Genomic DNA, 22,231 nt, shown 5'->3' with positions numbered 1-22,231 from the left:
TTAAGTTAATTTGCAATCTGCAGCATTTTTTGTTATGTATATGCATAGTCCATTGCATTCTATATTATAAACATAGTCAAACACTTTGACCAGGTACAAAGACACATCTAGCTCTCTGATGATGTTTGACTCTCTCTAGAATTCTTCTTTACTGTAAACATCATCATGACGTGGAAAATGTAGTGTTACCATTCCTCAGTTCTATTGTCAATTAAAGTAAATAACTAAAGAATTAAAGTAATTCTCTACAAATTATCATTTCAAATAGAATATTATTTTTTTACAAACAGAATTTTGAAGAACTGCCATTTCCGGTCACATCCAATAATACATATGTAATTATTCAAATTTGTTTTAACACTATTCAAATGAGTTCATTCTGATATATCTTCTTCTTTGGCAATAAATAAGCTAATTACTTACAGGTATGTTCCTCTAAAACACCAAGAACTTAAACATATACCAACTCAAATGATTTCAAATCATTTTAAAAACAAAAAAGGTTTTCAAATAACTTTATATTTGTGCGACTACCTCTAATTTTTCTTCCGTGATCCTTTACATCTCTTTACTGATGATGAAAAGAGACATAAAATTATACTAGATTTTGAAAAATGATACTTATGGCTACTTCAAGGCCATTATAATTACAATAACATTCACACACCTTCTTGTTTCCAGGAGACATTGAAATGTAAAAACATTAATATCCTAGATATTATCAGAACCAATGTCAACAGGACTTGCTAAAAATTGCAAATTTGGTATGAAGAACACAATCTTGCTGTAGTTTGATCTTATAGTTTTCACAGTTCTCTAATCCATTGTTGTTTCTTTGTCCACTTCTTTCTCTTTTACAACAATTTTGTCATAGGTTTCTTTTGGTGGAAGAGGAAGTAAATGTGTTTTCGCGTTTTCTATTGCCTTAACAACTACGTCCTTCTCAACATTTTCTTCCTTCATTGCATATTCAAGAAGCTGGCCCTGAATCTCTTTCAGTTTCTTGTTGCGAATCATTCTTCGTTGGTATGCCATTTTGAGCTGATTGATAATGTCATCCCTGACGTCATCAACTTTTGTGCACATTTTAATTTTGGTCGACTGGAGGTAATCAATTATACGCTCTCTCCGTTCCTCCATTGCTGCATCCTTCCGTTGTCGTATGCCATCCATGACCTCGGCACACACTTTTTTAACGTATTTAAAATTGTACTTTTCTACGTCATCAGTTTGAATCTTGTCTAGGTGTCCCAAAATAAACTTTTGTTCCTCGTAATCGTCCGCGTAATCTGTGATCCCAAGGTACCGCCGAAAATCGATATCAGGGTCAGTTGGGCCTGTATATTGAGTAATGGCCGACTGATTAGTTTCAGCAATAGATGCCATCACTTTTTCCATTTCTGTATAATCAGTCTTTGGAGTTGCAAGGCATTCTAACATGGAAAGAAAATCGTCCTGTGCATGGTGAACCTGTGAAGATTGTCGGTGTTTTTTACGCTTCTTGGGTTGCATTTCGTGGTTGTCAGAACTAGATTTTAACACCACATTACCATCTTTATTAGTTACAGTTGAGTTCAACTGTGAAGAAGCGGCACATTCTGTGTGGTTCTCTTTTGAGGAAACTAATTCACTCTCGTCTTCTTCACACATAATATCATCGTCAGAAATTTTATACAGAACATCTACATTGTTGATACCACAGTTACATATTTCACACTCTGCACCACCACGACCGGGAACAAAAGCACACCGTATATTATCTTCATATCTCTTCAGTCTAGAATGATAAAGTGGCATGGATTCTTTGATGAATACCTTGGGCAATCCCAGAGCGAGAAGCTTCCTATCCATATTCAATACCCCTTCATGTCCTTTGAGTTTCAATTTTGATATGACCTTTGTTGGCATTGAAAATGTTTTCGGGTCAAGGATGAAATTGTTTTTAGCTGCAGAGCCTGATATTTCTACTAGACACGCTTTTTCTCGCTCTCTTTTGTTCCGTTTTCTGGTCTGTGTGTTGTTGTCTAATTGATCCTGTAGCAGTTGTCTTTCCCTGTAGACGTTCATGTTATGCGCCATGCGATGTCCGTCTATAACAACTCTCATCCCAAAAGTAGTTTCACCAATCGCCTTCAGAATTGAAGCATGCATTTCATGCAACCTTTTAAAATCATCGTCAACATTATACGGGTCATGTATATCTATTTTCTTGAATTCGTTCTCGAAATTAAGAATTCTATTGAATTTGTTGGATATGATATCACCTGTGAATAGTTCTATGTCACTGGCATCCTTCACCATGTCCTGTTTCACTACCTCCACGTACCGACATCGCGTACAACTCAGTGTTATGTATCCGTCGCTCGATATCTCGCCGGAGTACGGGGACAAACAGCGAGCACAAAACAGTGACAGTTGTTCCATGCTTTCTTTGACAGCTTCTGTCTCTTCTTGAGTCATTATAGCCCATTCGGACGGGACCTTTACGTGTGAACATGTACATGTACAAATACATTCTTCTAGTTTCTCCTTTACAATACTTACTTCCGTGTCATTACTGCTAGTCGCCGCCATTTTGTTTCCGATAGCGACATGCTGCGCATGCGTATGTGTAATCCTTCAGTGTAGTGAGTTTATGTTTGTGCTATATTTATCTCCACGTGGCTGGCGCTATATTTAGTAGGTCTTTAAACGCCCTACATTCGTATGCCCTTTGTCATAGACATTTAAATGAAATCTCTTACTTGTATAAATGAATTAAATTGAATATTGAATTGTGTTATTTTATGAAGGTAACATACTTGAATTATGATGTTTACTTAATAGAAATGTAGTATTTGCCGTATGTAATACGATATCTAACAAGTTTTACTTCTGAAGAATTTAATTATTTATAAGGATAGTTCCTAAGAGGTAAAATAACAAAATCAAATATTGATACAATTATAACTTATATATATATGATACAAGTAATATCACTTTATAGGTCAAATATTGATAGCCCAAGACCACTCTTATCGATGACTCTATGAAACAAACTTATATCCGATTTAATTTTTCGTTACTTTTCATTGTAGAAATAGCGATCAATGTACAGTCTATACAAAACGACTTACTAGTGTGTCGTTTCCTGTGTTCTTGTAACAGTGTTAACAGTAATATCTCTAGTCACAGGAGAAAGATTTTATATTAAAACAAGAGGCCCATGGGCCTTAACGGTCATCTGACAAAAAAGCAAGCCAAACTCTAACAACAGTGAGTCTGCCGTTAAAACAGTGGGCTTTATTAATTTGAATAATCTTGGTAGCCCTTCCTCCCAGCATCCTACAGGCCCAATATCAGCACTCTTGGACTCTTGCTTATTGAGAAGAAGTCGTTTGTATATTTTAACTTATTTGACCCATGTGACCTTGAAAGTAGGTCAAGGTCATTCATTTGAACAAACTTGGTAGCCCTTCATCCCAGTATACTACAGACCCAATATCAGCATTCTGAGCCTTTTGGTTGTTGAGAAGAAGTTGTTTAAAAATTTCAACATATTTGACCCTTGTGACCTTGAAAGTGGGTCGAGGTGTTTCATTTAAAATACTTGGTAGCCTTTCCTCCAAACATCCTACAGGCCCAATATCAGCACTCATGGACTTTTGCTTATTGAGAAGAAGTCGTTTGTATATTTTAACATATTTGACACCTGTGACCTTGAAAGTGGGTCAAGGTCATTCATTTGAACAACTTTGTAGGGCTCCATGCCAGCATGCTATGGGCCAAGTATTAGCCCCCTAGGCCTTCTAGTATTTGAGAAGAAGTTTTTTGAATGAAAAGTTTACGGACGACGCACGGCGGACGGCGCACGGCGGACGACGACGGACGAAGCACGATGGCTATAGGTCATCTCGACCCTTCGGGTCAGATGACCTAAAAACAAACAAAAAAACGGAAAACAGGACAGCGATTGTGAGATTGAGGGAAATGTTGAGAGAGAAGCTATGTTTATGTGGAAGAAGAAACGTTTATCCAGTCAGGAACCATTTGTCTTCACGCCGGTTGGTAGCTATCGTTTCAAGGTGACATTTTGATGGTATGTTTAGAGAGCTTTGCAGCAGTTTGTGCTTGGTTTGTCTCCTGGCGTTTTCTTGATCTACGAGATCATTATAAACCATATCCGGAAACTAGTTTTAAACTTTTGAACTAAAAAATATATAAGAAAATGATCACGGCAATAGTTATTTGAATTCCTACCTAAACACATTCGCAATGTAGAATTGAAGAAACGGTTTCAAAGCAAGCTTTTTGAGCCTTGGCTAAACTGACCCCTTTCTTTAGCATATTAAAGTCATGAATTAAAATTCATTCTTGTAATCTAGCCTCACTTTCAAACTAGGGGGAGATAAGCTAAAGTAAGAATTCTAAGTCCTATTCTTTACGAAACTTACAGTCTGGTAGCGTTCCTATGCTTCCTAACCTTGGCGGTTGGTGTTTGCCATGGAACTGAGAAGTGTCAAACTATTTTTTTCGTTATACTTTTTCATAATTATTTTCACCATAGATGTGTTCTTCAAATCAAATAAACATCACGTGGTAAAAAGGTCACATTACGGAGGCCTATATCCGCGAAAGAAAACACGTGTTGTCCAGTTAATTGTCCCTAATGGTCAATTATCGATAGGACACTTTCCTTAATTATTGACCTTCCATCGCTAGTTATGGAATGCCGGATTCCGTAAATAGATATAACGTATGCAATCAAAATTGTATACAAAGTCAAAAAGCATTTCTTTTATTTCAAGCAAACCATTAGGCACCAGTTCAGTGAACATTACAGAAACAAATATTGTTATGAATGAAATAAAACTTAAAAATAGAAGCAACTCGTACTTAAATAACATCGATGGCCAAAGTTGTCATTTCATTCTTCGGAAAAGATTTATTCAAAATATAATTATCTTTTCGATCCTGTTTAAAATGTTATTAATGATGATTTCTTATCAATTCAATCATGTATGTATTCTGCTTAAAGACTTCTCGTCCAAATGAGAGTCAAACGTGATTTCTCTGAAAGGAACTGTTAACAGTGATCTCAAATTCATATCCTCCATTTGTGATTTACAATCTAAGATGAATTATACTTGTGATATAGACACTTAAGCACCAAATTGGAAATCTTTATGTGTCCGTTACTTTACTATGTTAAATATCTCTACTTAGCTTCGATTTTAATGTTTAAACCACAAATCTACCTTATTTTAATAAAGAATGAAAAATCGTAGGTAACCTAAGTTAACATATTGATACGTCATTCGACTGAGTCCAGTATTTTTATCTCTAATATTTTACAATAGAACATTCTTTTTACGATATGGACCCTTTATAAATGTGGTAATCTAACTAATGTTAACTTTGTGAAACATCACTACAAAAATAATAATAATTTGCATTAAGCTGAATCCAGACAGCGTTGTGCGATGTACGATGTATTCTGACCTTGTGATGGGAATATATTGTCTGTCACCTATTAAAATTCTCCCCGTTGGTGTTACGTCACTTTACCAGCATCACTGTAACCTAGTCAGTACTCAATAGATTTAAATTATAAAATAAACAGCGGCACACGCATCAGAGAATTAAAGATCGCAAAAATAAATATAAACATCCGGAAGTGTTAATTCATAAAATTGAAAAAAAACCCAACTGTTTTAATCATAAAATACAATGCCTTGCCTCCCAGTCACCTCTATCTCGTTGCTTATTTGTATTGCTATTCATATTATTGAGTTCGACTGTATAAAAGTCACACTAGCCTCTCACCCATCCATAGGTTGGGGTGATTTGTAGTCATCGACTGAAGCTATATATAGTATAGTATAGTAGTGTTTCCGGTACAGGAACATACAGTGTTCCTCTTCACCAGACTCAAAATTATACTATTGTGGTTAAAGTTCATGTTCCGGCTAGTTTACAGTAGCTCTATAATTATATACAATATCTTGATTTTTCCCAAACTTATCCAGTTTGTTTTTAAAAGTATTTATATTTGGAGCAGATGCAATGTCTTCTGTAAGATTATTCCATGTTTTTACAGTTCTTATAGCAAAGATATTTCCTCTTCTGTTGGTCATGTGTCGTTGAAGAAAAAGTGTTTTAGAGTGTCCTCGACCACTATGTATGTTTATATATATATATAATCAATAAAGTAATAGCGCCAGTACAGACAAGCGAATTGTCAAAATTTCGAGGCAACCTGCCCTTTTATCAAGACACAAATATTACATAAATTACATCACATACATAGAACAAAAAATTTACAAAGTTATAAATCTAAATCGAGAGCGGTGGTGTAAATTTAGGTATCTCGATAATCCCTTCGGCTGATGGACGCCGAAGGCCCTTTATAGCGGACAAAATACATCCCAAGTTGTTGTATGTAAGATGGTGACTAAAATATCGAGAATGTTTTATATATACATACTCTATTATCAATTACGACATAACGGACAAGGCAAAATGTCAAATTACCAATTTTCTTGACAATCTGCCACTTTATCATGATATTACAGAAGTTACATCAGACACATAGAACATTGGTAGGATCCAGTACCAATATTGGACCATACCGTCGATATTACTTATTAGATTCTATATATTCCTTTCATAGGCTAAGATTTATAAAGTCAAACATCTATTATCGTATGAAGGAAGTTCTCTCCAATTACAGCATTATAAACGAAACTGCTGGAAAATTAATTTTATGTGTTACTGAACAAAGTGAAACCTTTCAATCCTTTAGAATACAAAGCCACTTGGTTACTTCCCTTGGTAAGAACTTTCCAATCCCATTGACAACAAAGACATTCTTTTTTATTCGCGGACTCTCCATCAAAATATTTCACGAAGCAGTTTGTGATGTGAAGTGAGCATTTCAGTTCATAAATAAGGTAAGTAATCAATCTTTATCAGATGCTTCACGTTTGATATTATATTTTTTTACTCCACTTTACCATGTCCATCCTTCATTCCAACTTACCACATATGTCCTGTCTCGTTTCATCTTCTCTCATCGACATCGTGTGACCCTGCAATTACAGTCGCTTGCTTCTTTCCTTGACAATGATTGGAATTATTTCCATCGTCCTATATCAGAGTGATTCTGTGTGATATTTTTATCATTCTACTAATGCAACTTTTCCCATCAAGTATTGATTCCGTTCCGTTGTACTGTACGCTATCCGACCTTGAACTTTATCATGATGGCATTAAACAAAATGGTTCGAAGTCTTGGAAATAGCCAAAAATATATCTGACTGAAAAAATTAATGATAGTAGTCAGTCCATCTCTTATTGTAATATTAACTAAATTTTTAATTAAGCATCAAATATTTTCTTGTAAATTATTTATTCAGTAACACACCCCCTCGCACCCACACCCACACCCGTTATTACTATGTCGAAATACATCTCAGACAAGGGTTGTAATCCGTAACTCCTCGTATCAAACGGGTGTGGCGGAACTGACGTTAAATAACGGTAAATTCCCACGATGTAAACAATATCAAACTCTAATTTATTTTGCCTTTGCTTGTAAACATGGTATCAAAAGCAGAACTCCTTGGTTGAGAGGTTCGTCAATGGGCGCCTCGAGATAACAGCTTAGCTATCTCTACTGTGTAAGATTTACCTGTGCATACCTGTCTATTTACCTACGTAAGTGGATGACTTATTGACAAGCTTTTTTTTCTCTATGAGTTGATGTAGCCTGTTATCTTCATGTTTTGGAGTCTGATATCTAAAATCGATTTAGTTTTAATCTTAAAATGTAAAAATGTAACCATTGAATTTAATTAATGAAAATGTGGTTAATTACTAAAACCGGTTTTTTTTTACTGAAGAAATCAGCGGCATTTCTTTAACTTTCCCTGATGCTCGTCGTATCATGTAAAACAACTTGACAATAGCTTTACAATGCGGAAAGTTAGTATGATAAATCCTCTTTAAAGTAAAACAATTACTGTGATTTTATGATTAAATGAAATCCAATTTCTGAGGTGAATGACGTTTATTTCCTTTTAACAGGTGACAGCGTGTTGGAAAATATCTTTACAGGTTAGTTATTATGAAATTCAGGTAAAGTGGGTGATGGAGATCGTAAATGTATCCCAAAAATCAAATAAAATCTTAAAAATATCGCAAAAATAGAATTTCAATTTACAGGTTTTATCGGACTTCAGAATTGGTGTCCATTTGCAACCCTGGGGTTCTAAAACAATGGAAAATGTGATTGTGACAACCAAATGTAGGTCAGCAATAGTCTTCAGGGGAGTAAGTGCACGTGCTACTGTCGACCATTGTTTTATAGTGACATTTGACATATGTCTACAATCCACGGGTCGTATATATGTCGCTGACCTGTAAGTTATGTAAATCATATATGTGATTTTGATGTCACTGTTTTGTTTATTAGATCTACTGAATGTTATAGAACTTCACTGACTCATGCATTGATTGAAACTAGAATTCATCTATCAGGTTTTACTCTTTCATTTTTTAATTAAATGTTAAATTCACAATATATAGGTCATACATGATTTCTAAGTTGCAGGTGGTCCCGACGGACCATTATTGTAACTGACGTCGTAAACTAGTCCTTCTATTGTCAAAACGGCATGTGGTTTTCCTGTCTTGTAAAATATGGTCTGTTCCTTATAGATCACGCAGGAGATACTTGAACATGCTATTTATAGTAACCATGTAGGGGAAAGTGAAAAAAGTAATATGATGGATAAGACAGTTTGAGACCCCGATTTTCCTAGAATACACGAGACTATGGGATCAATGTCGGATGTACAGTGAGGTTCCAGCAGGAGCTCTATGGCGCTAAGATCCCTCCATCATACCCTTCCTCAAATATTTTCCCATAAGCGATATCGCACACAATGAAAAAAAAATCATTCTCGTTAACTGGCTACAATACAGTGCTTTTACGTAAAAGGCTTAGAAAATTCTAGAAATTCAATTAATTTCATCAAATAGTATTTTGTTAAAATCCGTTGAAACATTGACAAAAAATGTCTTTTTTTTAATAATAAAATTAATAAACTGATATTCATTGTTTGGTGTTACTCATTGAAATGAAATTTAAATATAGATAATACTTCAATGTCGACAAGATGTGATCCATTTGATCTGATTTATAACTCTAGAATTTAATCTCTAGGATTGGCAGATGATGTGATGAAATACATGTAATTAATTTCACTTGCAATACTAAAAAAATAACATGTTTGTAATCATGGTGGTTGCGAGGACAAGAAAGAAATTCGGTATCATATTGTTATGATATGTGATATGAAATCAAATACTTTATGCCGAGTATATGCTATTATATATCTCTATATCTTTAATAGTCGAGCTTGTAGACTACAGTGCTAGCTGTTCACCTACACTAAGACACGGTCTCAGTCCTACACACATTTACACAAAATTGACCTCTAACCCCAGACTGCACGCAATCTGATTGGACGATTACTTTCATTTGCCTGAATGCATGACTTGCTGTTGAGTTGTCGCCTATTTCTCAACACATTTTGTTTCGAACACTTGGAACGATGGCTTGAATTTTTAATCATTTCGTTTTTTAAGTTATTGAATTCAAGAGTGAATTTTGTATACGTATTACTGTACATTTAGGTACAAGCGGAAAACCTTTCGTGGAGTTTCACACATACGTGGTCCGTTTATCAGGACAGGTGGACATTGGTGACAGTGTTTAAAGAGTGACGGGAGACCAAACATGTCGTAAGTAAACTTATATACATATACTCGCTCGTGTTCCTTCTAATACCGATTTACACTGCATATATTTTGTTTACGAAACTTCACCCTAGTTTAATGAAACGTTAAATACTGCTCCCGAGTTTGGTGGGAATTGTACACCAGTTGTGTTTCGCTAGTGTTATTTGATACCACAGTGGGCTTTTAATAGTGAACATGTGTTTAGCATGTTTGTGAAGGGTCTGTGTGTGATATGGAAGCCGTCGTGAGAGTTTAGATGGAGGGGTGACCATAAACACACTGTATCTAGCACTCTCTCTATATATGTTGTTACTCTGATGTTTAATGGGTATTGCTAGTTTGTGGTTATTAAATACTGCCATCCACTCATAGCGTTAGCGTGCCCCGTCAACAAACAAAACAAAGGCGTGGGTCTAGATTTGTTACCCCGGGGCAATCAAATAACAAAAAATGTCGGATAGGGCTCCAAGCGGATATATTTGTCGTTCTAGGCGTTAATTGGCAGAAAGTGTGTGACATTTGTTGTAACTAATTTGTGCTATTAACGAGAAGAAAATGAACATACTGAGATTTTTGTTTTATTTTTTTTAACCAAGGATCTAAACCCTTGTTAAGAAATTAATGCACTTTACACCAAATGCAAACTGTCTTTGAATAATTGTTTAGTTAAATGGAATACAAAATCCGTGTAATTCGCAACGTAATTCAATAATGCAAGTCCCTCTCCAACCCCTTCTCAGCGCGGTCTCTCCCACTCCCTGCATATAAATCGTTGTCTTCTTATACCTGTCAATGTCATAGCAGAAACGCGCTGCGTTTTACCCTCTAGATACACACAATCAACAGGTTGTCCTTCTCATGTGCTTTTGATATATACCACATGTAAAGTACGTGCATGTCTGTTGATAATCGCATACTTATGTAATAATTACCGTCGATTCACAACAAGTGGTCGATAAGAAATAATACCAGGGGGCGAGGCTACAATGATAATTGTCAGCCGTAGTCGGTGTTATGATGGGGTAGTCTTCATATTTAGCGAATCCCGTAATACTTTTTTATCCTATGTTTGATAAAACACCCCTCTCACATCCCTTGTTATGAGGTTATCATTGTAGATATGAAAATTAATATCAGAGGTTGAGTAAAATCACAAGATGCTTTAAAAATCACAATCGGAAGGACACCATACAAAACGGTTTTGTCTAGAGTGAAGCCAGGCGTTCATCTTTCTGTACCAAAACAAAATGGTGTATAATAAATAAAGATACATATTACCTGAATATTATAAAAGGAAGATATGTTGTGATAAGGCGTGTTTATCAGATGAAGAGGTTTGTTCGGGAATTAAGTGTAGATATTACGATACAGATAAGCTGGCCAACAAGTTAAACATTGTCCAATTTAGTTGAAGGTCCGATATTTGTGATACTCGAGATGAAAAACATCTGTGACTTGTATCGTAATCACAGAGAATGACGGTATTTATGCTGTATTAACGTAATAAGGAATAAATTCGATGGTTAAATGTCACATTTTTGATGTCCGGCCAGGTTGTTTTAACAATGGAGTTACATATATATATATATATGTCTATAATTGAACCTTTCATGGTCCTGTGTACAACCATGTAACCATTAACACTTTTGTGAGTTTACTCTGATGATTTATTCAAACTGAATCTTTATTTTACATCGTAAGTGTCATTCACCTGAAACTGAACAAATTATTGTTGTACTTATCCAAGAATTCGCACTTGTAAACCCTGTTTTATTTACAGTAAACAGTCGGTATTATACATGCGAACTGAGACATACTTCCCTTCTCATAGGATCAAACAAATATTACTGAAAAAATTAAACCCCATTGTCCGATTCTTTACAATCAAAACATACACCTTACACATAATTTTTAAATACCTATAGTTTAATTTGATTTGATTTTTAAACCTAGATTCATAAAGATGTTTTTAACCTAAGGGAAGTATTTTGAGGTATTTAACCACACAGCGATCTACCTGTACTAAGCCACTCACTCGTATAGTTTGTCAAGTACAGCATTAAATACTAATCGGCTGAATTCGCGACGAAACAACACCACAAAGCTTGATTAGTGCAATTCGTCCCTGGTCCTGGTACAACATTCTGCCATTGAAGAGCTCCGCTAATGGTCAAGGGGATGTAACTCTGTAGCGAGTGTACTGTTATGATTGCTTACATTTCTAAATTTTTGTCAGAGAAATATTTTTCAGGAGCTTTAAGAATTTATTTGACTTATAAAGATAATTTACGATGCGTTATACCATATTTTTTTCAAGTATTTACATTGACTTGTGCCGCGAACTTAGATATAGAAGAACGTAAAGCCACTGGCCTCTATGTCTGTGTCTGGTAATATGCAGCTGTAGCCACGGGGTGTAGGAGATGAGTGGTTGACAGCTCGTGTACGTACCTACCACTCCAGCCCTGAACACATTAGTTAGCAAACCCCGGGGCTGTTCTCCGTGCGACGTACTTAGTGCATACATATTCTAAATCATACTTCCAGTGCCTGTAATGTGTAAACCGGAAAATAAATGTCCATTTATTAAATGACCAAGTACAGAACTATCAAATATCTCGTTAATTTGAAAGGTGAAAATATGTGTAGTGTAAGCCCTAAATTATATGGCTATAGGATATATTAGGGGAAAAACTATTCACGGGCCTTCAAAGGAAGTGTTGATCATTGTTTAAAATCGCACAACCAAAGCATTTATTTTCTGGGCGACGGGATTTTTTAGCCGAGTTTGTGAAAATACGATTTACAAAGTGATTTAACTTCTTACTTGATAAAATCCGGATACGAGCAAATAATCCATATACCACAAACTAGGTACCAGTCCCACGTGCTTGTTCAAAAATACTCTCTAAATCCTTATACTAGTGTATTTCCACTTCCTGTAAAATTATTGTAAGACTCAATTTTATTTATATTTTGAATATTCTAGAGACGGATCAGTGTAGTGTTACCACTGCCCCTACTTGAACGATACTGTACCCTTTGACCGATTTGTGTAATATTCAAAGTCCAATAAACAGACCTACTTGAACATGTGGAGATGCTCTAACGCAATAGAACAACAATTTGTCAAGGAAATGTGTTGATACATACACCATCATGTGAGGCATAAAGAATGTCTTCATGCTGATCATATGAATGAGACGTGTCTAGAATTACCAGCCAGAATATTCAGCAAGGGTAAAATAAAAAAGAAATTATCATTTAAACATGTATCATCGTGTCAGTGGGTCGCTACAACTGTCTTACAGCGCGGTTATATAACGATATGAATATAACCTACAATTTTTAAAACTTTTAAAAGAAAATAACTAATTAAGATTTCTGTCACATATTACTGTATATTTCTGCCAGGTCTTGTGATGTAGTCAGTAATCATCATTTCTAAGCTGGAGACGTGTACCTTTCAAAGTTATAAATTATGTCATATGCTGTTATAGTAATACATCATACCGAAGATGTCTTTCTAGAAAAAAGTTCAAGAAAGGATTTATATCATCCGTAGCTTGCTTTGTACCTGACAGTAAATTAAACTGTTTAAAATTAATTTAAAACACTCTGTTTCGTATATTCTTAATGTGAAGTTATCTTACAGTTGTCGACCAGACATTCATTCGGCTATTTTTGATAAGACAGTTGTCGCCTGAAAGTATGATGCAATATCTGTTAACTCGTCAGAAATCGCCTCTGGTCAAGCTAGCACCGAAGCACGATAAACTAAACAATACACGGCCCGTTTCTCTAAAGCCAGAAGCAAAAACTAAACATAATGTACATTTCGTATCACTGACGTGCAGCGGCGGAAATCAACCTTTGAAGCTGCCGACAGTACGACCTTATTTGAATTTAATTTAAACCGATTGTATCAAATTCTTGCATTTAAATCTTGCTGATATAGACAATAAAGTTTAAAATAGCTTGTGTAACAGTGAACGGGTGTAGGCGAATTTTATGGTTTCGTAAATGGAACATAATTTGGAAACGTTTACATAACTAGCCTTTTATATCGCATCATAAATCCTCATTTCGTGTAGATCGACGAGATAAAGTCTTGGGTATTAGTTCATTTATAGTTTTATTGACAGGGGAGCAGATATTTATTCGATAACCAAAATAATTTGACAAGAATTAAAAATAGATAACAAAGGATTGAATGTATAATATACTTTACAACAGAAATTTCACAGTCTGTCCATGTTGGCGTGAGGTCAAGGCCATTTTAGTAGTAAAATATTCATATTAAAATCATGTTTGCAGTTAAGACAAATGTTTTGCGAGATTACTAATTCTAAATAGCTATTAGGCACTTTAAGATTGATGATATTGTTTTTTTTATGTCTGTAAGAAAAGGAATCGATACTCTGCTATCTTATTTTAGAATTTTAAATGACTAAAGTTTTTTTTATACTCATAAATCTAGACCCTGATGTCTTTTTAAGTGATACTTCCCAACGGAACACATATCCCTAACTAAATACGTGTCCATTTTAAAGTCACCCGTGTTTTTAATCGAAACAAGTTTTCACGGCAGACCGGCAAATCGTACTCTGGTAAATTCGTTTTATGTTTAGTTTTCCCAAGCATCCATGTCGAGGACCCTGATATGGAATTTCAAATTAGGCCCACTTTTTTTGACTACGTCTCTTAACGACGTCCATGTATCCAGTGTAACCGGCCATTCAGTTCACGTTAGCGTGAGGAAATGCACGCTGGTACACCTCTTGGGGAATTCTATATGCTTTTACATATATAATTAATGTTTATCTTTTCCCAGCAGCCATGCCATGATGCCAGATTAGAAATTTAAGATAAGGTTTAATTTGTCTACGAAAAAGAGCGACTTTACCTCCTTCAATAATTTACGCTACGTTAAGGCTCAGTTTTAGGGCTATTGTTATTATATAGAAATTAAGAATACTTTTTGGCCGAATGAACAGATGGATTATCAATATGATCAATCAGACAGTAGATATATTTGTTGAAAAAAATGTGTATATATATAGTATATTAATTGATATTTACACTGAATAATGAGCTCTTTCTGATCTACAGAAAGAGTGAAAAGAACGGAAGATAATATTCCAGCTGAACTAAATTTATATAGTTTCACAAAACCGTTTATGAAGACGGCTTATGTCGCTGTAGGCGGGAGATACAATGTATATGTGTATGTTAGGGCATGTGGATCACATGTCGATGCAGCACCTCGAGACCGACACATTTAGACCGTGACCACTCCGATGATAAAATACTTGTTTGACATTTTAAGAACGTCTGTCATGTATTATCGATATGTGTGTCGACCTTTTCTGGAATTTATTAAGATAACTTTTAAATCAGAGTCACATACTGTTATCACACTGAAATAACTTGCATTTTAACACAACCCAACGCCCAATCATTAAAACTTACGACAAATTCTTGTTTAAATTTCATCCCATCAACGATGATGTACAGACAATACCATACATCAAAATACATCTCAAATATTTTACGTATAATTATTGTTTTTTTGTTTTCGTTGGGGTTTTTCTTTTGCTTTCGTTTCTTATATATATTTTTTTCTTTTTTTTTTGTTTGTATTTTTTTTTGTGTCGCGATGTACTTCCTGTGTACTCGGAGTGGAGCTTCACTCCCTTTAAATAAGATTACTAATAGAAATCCTGCGGGGAGCCTCAATGTAAATCGATTTGTGTATAACACTTCACTGTTGTAAACTTGTTCACATCTGAGTAGCAAACGACCAGTCTTCCGTCATTTACCTTTATGACGTAATATGACGTCACAGCCCGTTATAATGGCGTCCGATAGTCGACACCTGCATGTATTGAAACAAAGTTACGCAATGAAGATAAAACTCCCTTCAGGGCCGAATCTCTCCCTTTCACTGTTGTAGATTTGTCAATAGTGTTCCTAAACAAACTTCTCTATCAGTGGAACTAGGTAGCCCCTGGATTAATTCGGACCTAGTTCTTAGTCTAATAAGCTTGGGAAAAGCACGACCTAGTGGTATATTTCGTACACAACCAGATAAGAATGTCTTTCCACCTGTGATAAGCAAGCTGTCTTGATTTTAACTGTGTATTGTGTTTCTATACACGTAGAATACACCTTTCTGAAAATGAAAAAAAAAATTATAAACTTGTGAAACTGCATTTTTTCCGTGGTTTTTTGTTGAATTGATAGTGGTTAAGTTCAGAAATTTTCACGGAAGTTTAAAAAGATATGTAGGCATCTTGTTTAGTCGCATCAACTTGATAGATAACAAAATAAAGTATATGTAACTTCTCATTCTCTAACCGAGTAAACGCCTCTGTAAATAGACGCATCACTTACATCCAAATTAAACATAAACTTTAAACATAAAAATATTGGTATTTTGACATTTATCCTGTAATATAAAGTGCATTTAACAAATTACTATAACTTTCAATTTAAATTTTGTTACATTCTAGTGAACGCACGTCTTCAATAGTTAACAGTTCAAATTTATGAACGGAAGTAAAAAGTAGTTCTGAGGCGAAATTTAATAAAGGTGTTAAAAAAACCACTCGTGGCCATTTGTGTTTATATAAACTTTAAAGTATTCATACATAAAGTACAGTTTAATCCTCATATCAGTTGTATTGAATTGATGAAATAATATGAAGACAATTTGATTTTTTCCTGTAATTCGTTTGTGTTTCGTTGCAATTTTCAAAGAGGTGCTGTAGCAAGAGTTACAACATTGTTTTGGTATTTAATAGAGTTATGTCCCTTGTTAAGGACGATAGAGTTATGCCCCTTCTTCTTAAAGACGAAGGTTAAATGATTACTTTTAAGCTCGCACATTTTGATTTATGATTTATTTTGTTTAACTGTATCGTTTATGTTTTTACAGAATTGTGTGGATTTTCGGGAGCTGGGCGAGCTGGAATAAACTCAAAGGCAACGATGATGATGATTGGATTGATCGTATGAACCATCTGTACACGGTAGTTTTACTGTGTATCTTCGCAGTGTTCACGGGTGGTGGTCAGTATGTGGGGGACCCCATCCAGTGTTGGTGTCCCGCACAATTTACGGGGTCGTATGTCTCGTATACGAAATCCTATTGTTGGATTAAAAATACTTACTATATACCGATGGATGATAGTATCCCGGTAGAGCACGATGCTCGTGATAAGGAAGAGCTCACCTACTATCAGTGGGTGCCCATCATTTTAGTATTCATGGCGTTCATGTTCAAGTTTCCTTGCCTTGTTTGGAGGATGTTGAATGGATATAGCGGAATTAACGTCCAGCGAATTGTCAACATGGCCGCCGATACCCAGACTAGCGAGCCGAAGAAACGAGACGAGACCGTAAAACATATAGCTGTTTACATCGACAGATGGCTGGACACTCATAGGCAGTACCAGTACAACCTCATGGTGCGCATGCGCCAAAAGGCTTCAAAGTTTTGTTGCTTGCTGTGCAACAAGAGAGATGGAACCTTTCTGATTGGCCTTTACATGTTCGTCAAAATTCTCTATTGCGTAAACATTATATGTCAATTCTTCATTCTAAATGGATTCATGGGGCATGACTTCTACTCGGCGTACGGACTGGAGGTTCTTGGAGATCTCGCCGGCGGTGGACAAATTCGTGAATCAGCGAGATTTCCCCGCGTGACATTGTGTGATTTTGACATCCGCCAGTTGCAGAATCTTCAGCGGTGGACTGTGCAATGCGTCCTGCCCATCAATCTCTTCAACGAGAAGATCTTTATCTTCCTCTGGTTCTGGTTCGTGTTCGTAGCCGTCCTCACATTGGGAAATTTCTGTTTCTGGGTTTGGCGAACAGTCGTCAAGCAGAATAGAGTAGCTTACATCAAGAAATTCTTGAAGGTAAAGGATCAATTACATGGAAATGACGACAAGAAAATATGCAAGTCTTTCGCCGATGACTACCTCCGTGACGATGGGCTGTTCGTTCTGCGCCTAGTAGCCAGGAATTCCAACGCCATTCTACTCACAGATTTAGTCATGAATTTATGGGGAATTTACCGCGAGAAAGACTCCGTAAAAAAGATGGCTGAAGACTACGAACCCAATGCATGATGTGGAAATTATTTGAGGAAGCACAAATGAGAGATAATCTACTCAATTACTGCCGTCATGACATTTCGCGCCGTATTTCAATGGTGCTCACCTGGCATGCGCATTGCCATGCGCGATAGCTATACAAATTGGCGGAACAAAACGATTTAACATTTCCAGAGATAAAAAACATAAAACCCAACATTCCAAAATGAGCTTATGACAAGAAAATGGTGGCACCGACCCGCTCAGATTGGATGACATTTCATATTGCGTAAGGTCCATGTTGTGGCACCTACTTTGACACAGCTGTGTCACGTGACGCTGGTGCTAGGTTTGCGCGTGTGAAAACTTTTGTATACGAGCTAGCTGTGTTACTTGAAGTGAGGGACAAAGACTTGTTTTTAGGATGTTAGCATATCGAACAAAAGCCCAGGACTCTTGCTTCTAGTCATGTGTCCAATATACGGTGTGTGCAAAGCGTTTCTTACACATGTTCCCTTTTCATCAGGTTCTTGAAAACGCTTAAAGATATTTAATATAAAAAAATCATTAATGAATAAAATAAGTGAAATTTATTCTTTTCTAAGGATATGACATTTTAGTGTGATCTTTGTGAAAATTTTCCATAGTAACTGGGTATTTTTTAAGCTTACTTGAAACAAATGGATTAGTTTTAATCTGATTTGAAACGTTTTAGTCATAGAACCTGAAGGATGAACATGTAAATGAATCGGGGATATATGTAAAAAAACGCAAGCACGACTCCTATATCGTGTTCATTTTACGTTGACCCTTGTGGATCTTTTTCTTCTTGTGCATTTCTGGTAACTAAAAATGAGTGATATTTTGAAGTTTATCGGAATGGAAAGTATCTTGCCAAGTTTGCGTGTATATTCCTTTAGATTTTATGGTAGTTCGTAATGAATGGATACATTAGTGTGTTTAGGTCTATAAATTTGAAAAATGGAGAGAAAAGGTTTTGACGTAAAAGGCGTGTGCCCACACAGTGGAGTGTTCTATCGACAAATATTCATGTAATAGAATGGTTCTCACTAGATATACGCAATTCTCAGTTTTTTTTTCTAACATTCACCTTTGACATCTAAGGATCGAGTTTCTGTTAAAAAAATCTCTCCATATCATAAAGAGTTGTAAAAATCATGAACCTTATAAAAGGTCTATAGTTGATTGTTTTGTCGAGTGAAGCCTTCATGAAAGATCAGATTTTTGTAAGAATTTTTATTTGTGTTTGATGTTTCGCAGATTTGAATTTCCGCTTGTAGCACATCGTCATGTGCCCATGAAATCTTTCCAGAGTTTTCATTGAGACTAAAAGTCGTCATAATTTCATTATTTTATTAAGTAAACTTGCCAGTTTTCATTCCAATTCTCGTTGAGGCATCTGCCTTAATCTAGTCTTTGAGAAGGCATTTTTTTGTGATTGATGGTGATATTTTCGTCAGCACTACCAACGAAAATAAAAAATGGTTTAGATAATGGTCCAGAAAGCTCAACGAAACTACAAAGAAATCTATTTTACGTCATTGTGTGTGTTTTTTCTCTACCAACATTACTTTTTGATTTTTCTAAATTGTTGAAAAATTTAAACAAAAATATCTGCACTTTTTTTGTTGGGTATTAGTATAAAGAAGGAAAGTTTGTAATTTTTTTTCGTTGACTTGTGGTCTTCCATTTAGACAAGAGTGATCTCACAGTACTTTCCTTGGTTGTTGTTTAAATACATGTCAAATATTGTTACCTATGTTTATGTATGCTACCCACCAGTTTAAAAATAAACCATCATATATTTGCTGAAATAGTTAAATATGAAAGAGATGTACATAAATTAACGAACAATTTATATATATATTTTTAAAAATTCTATGCAGTTTGTGATGATTTCTGATTCTATGTCTTCCGAATCCCATATCCGACACCGGAAAAAAATCATGTACAGTGTAAATACATTTTGACTGAATCGCCTTCCATTATGTATTCTAAGCGTTTGGATCAGATAAGGTCATTATTATTATTATTATCATCATATTTCATTTTCATCATACAGTCACAGAAAACTGATGAAGGATAATAATATTTAATTCTTCCATGTTTTATTTTAGATTGATTTCATAATTAGCATGATAACCAGTTTACCGTTTTGTTGTGAAGTGAATCCTTTTGAAATGAATCGACCGTTTAAAGGAAGGCTCTCATTTACGGCATTTTACCGATAGCGATTTATATATTATCGTTGGTCAGTACATAGTTGTCGCACGGTTTACCGGCTGTCTTTCTGTCAGATTGGAGAGAAAGTGAGAACGAAAGAAGGACTATTAGGGAATTGCTAGAGCTTGGTATTTTATACACAATGAAGTTTCTGTCAGTTATACTCAATATAACATTGTACCATTCCTATCAGGGAAAGGGAGAATCTATTACGCTAACTGGCGGGTTTTCAACAGCGAACATTCCTTATATGGTTATATCCTAGTTAATGAGTTTTAAAGTGGCATTATATATACATGTATATATACATACAGTAGCTTTTTATTTTGAAAATATCGAGCATTTTGTACTTCAGCGTACAGTTATTATATTTTAGCTCAAAATTAAACTTTTACTAGAATTCTGCATTTGTTGGAAACAATACACCACCGATAAAACACGTCATTTGTTGCCTTCTGGACGTGTTTGGCATGTTTAATTATGTGTCTTGTGAAAGTTCTTCGTAAAATAAGATTCGATGTCAAACCTTCCTGTCTTGTCAGTATGTTGGGTAATGGTTTGTGCCTTTGTAGTGTTAGAAATTTCACAAGTTTGAAATATTGAAAACAGCGCTTCCATATATTTAGATTGTTAATAAGGAAAGCATTTTATAAGGAATGAGAAAGAGTGTGGATGGATGTTTCAACGCCGATCTTTCATACAAACATACAATGTTTATTTTAAATGATAAATTTCCAATGATATTATGGTACATGTGATAGGTAAAATCTGCTGATAGATATTCGTGATATTTATATCTTACTGTATATTTGATTTAAAAACTTTTTACAAAATCGAAGTAAGATGTTTCATTTTCATAAAAGTTTAAATATTTTTTAGTATTTTTTACACGAAATTTCTCCTGATCTGAACATCGAAATCACCCTATGTGCCTGATTGATATAATCATTTAAAGGAATAGTTTAAAATTGTTGTTTTGCCAGTATGTTAAATGTTTCTGTTTAAAGATTGCGTAAATTTTTCAACTATAAATTTTGAAGTTAATAAAAATGAACTAGATGATAAAAAATCAATTGAATTTTTGCTGGGAACTTTAAATTTTAAAAATTATAATACGCCGGAAACATCGATCCGGGCCTCGGGACGTTTCATGTTTAGATGAGGTCTGCTATGACCTGTAAATAGCGTAAACACTTACATGACAACTGTACATTCAGAGGAAAATAGTGGTAGAAAATTGCATGTGTTTAGAATTTTAAAAATTGATTTTCAAGAGTAATTGACGATGACTGCAATATGTATAAAGGTTACATGTTTATTTTGAAATTAATAAACAAATATATTTAAATATTGTTGGTGTGTTTGTCTCTGGTATTTTTGCGAATTTTATTGAATATTTCAAAACTTTAAAATACCTTTTTGTGTTGGGGGAGTTTTAAAATCACCTTCCAGAAGGACATGCGAACTTCTGCAGTGTTACAGAGTTCTTCATGTATCATTTTTAGCTCACCAGGCCCTAGCTTGGTACGGTGTCCGTCGTCCGTCTGTCCAGCCGGGGTCAACTTTTCTATTTGAATGGCTTCCCAATAACAATGAGTCCCAAAGAAATAATGATCGGCTGACATGTTCCTGGAATACGGCCAGACGAAGGTTGAGAAAAGAAGTGACCTTGACTAATACCTTCACACATTTTCAAGGTCAAAGGGGTGAAACTTGACAAAGCATGTAAAAGACTGCTTCTTGCAAACCAAAACACCGAGAAGCAATGATATGGATGGTAGGTCTCTGGGATGAAATCTGACAGAGTTAGGGAAAAGAAAGGACTTTTGACATAATTTCATAATGTCAGAGGGGTCACATTTGTTAAAACATTAATAACTTGAAACGACTTCTTCTGATTAACCATAAAGCATTTTATTTCGCCGGTTGGTCTCTGGAATCAAGTCGGTCAAAGTTTGCGAAAAAAATGACCTTAACCCTACATTCAAAGTCACAGGTGCGCAGAAACATGATAATTGACTGGTAGGCTCCTAAGATGAAGCCTGACAATCACAACGGAAAGAAATGACCTTGACCCATTTTCGAGGTGACGTGAG

The 22,231-nt window shown here is 35.3% G+C and overlaps 1 protein-coding gene across 1 annotated transcript; it reads left to right on the top strand.

The window, feature by feature from the left end:
* The first annotated feature begins 9,577 nt into the window (after positions 1-9,577).
* On the top strand, positions 9,578-21,487 carry LOC132555437 (innexin unc-9-like). Its single transcript, XM_060219787.1, has 2 exons — positions 9,578-9,789; positions 16,727-21,487. The coding sequence occupies exons 1-2, from the start codon at positions 9,785-9,787 to the stop codon at positions 17,925-17,927; spliced, it is 1,206 nt and encodes a 401-aa protein (XP_060075770.1). The 5' UTR covers positions 9,578-9,784; the 3' UTR covers positions 17,928-21,487.
* The last annotated feature ends 744 nt before the right edge of the window (positions 21,488-22,231 follow it).

Source organism: Ylistrum balloti, unplaced genomic scaffold, assembly GCF_031769215.1.
Source record: "Ylistrum balloti isolate Yb309-2 unplaced genomic scaffold, AGI_CSIRO_Ybal_v1 Utg370488, whole genome shotgun sequence".
NCBI classification, from domain to species: Eukaryota; Metazoa; Mollusca; class Bivalvia; order Pectinida; family Pectinidae; genus Ylistrum; species Ylistrum balloti.
Note: the sequence above shows the minus strand (reverse complement) of the source record. Positions and strands in the feature narration are given on the sequence as shown.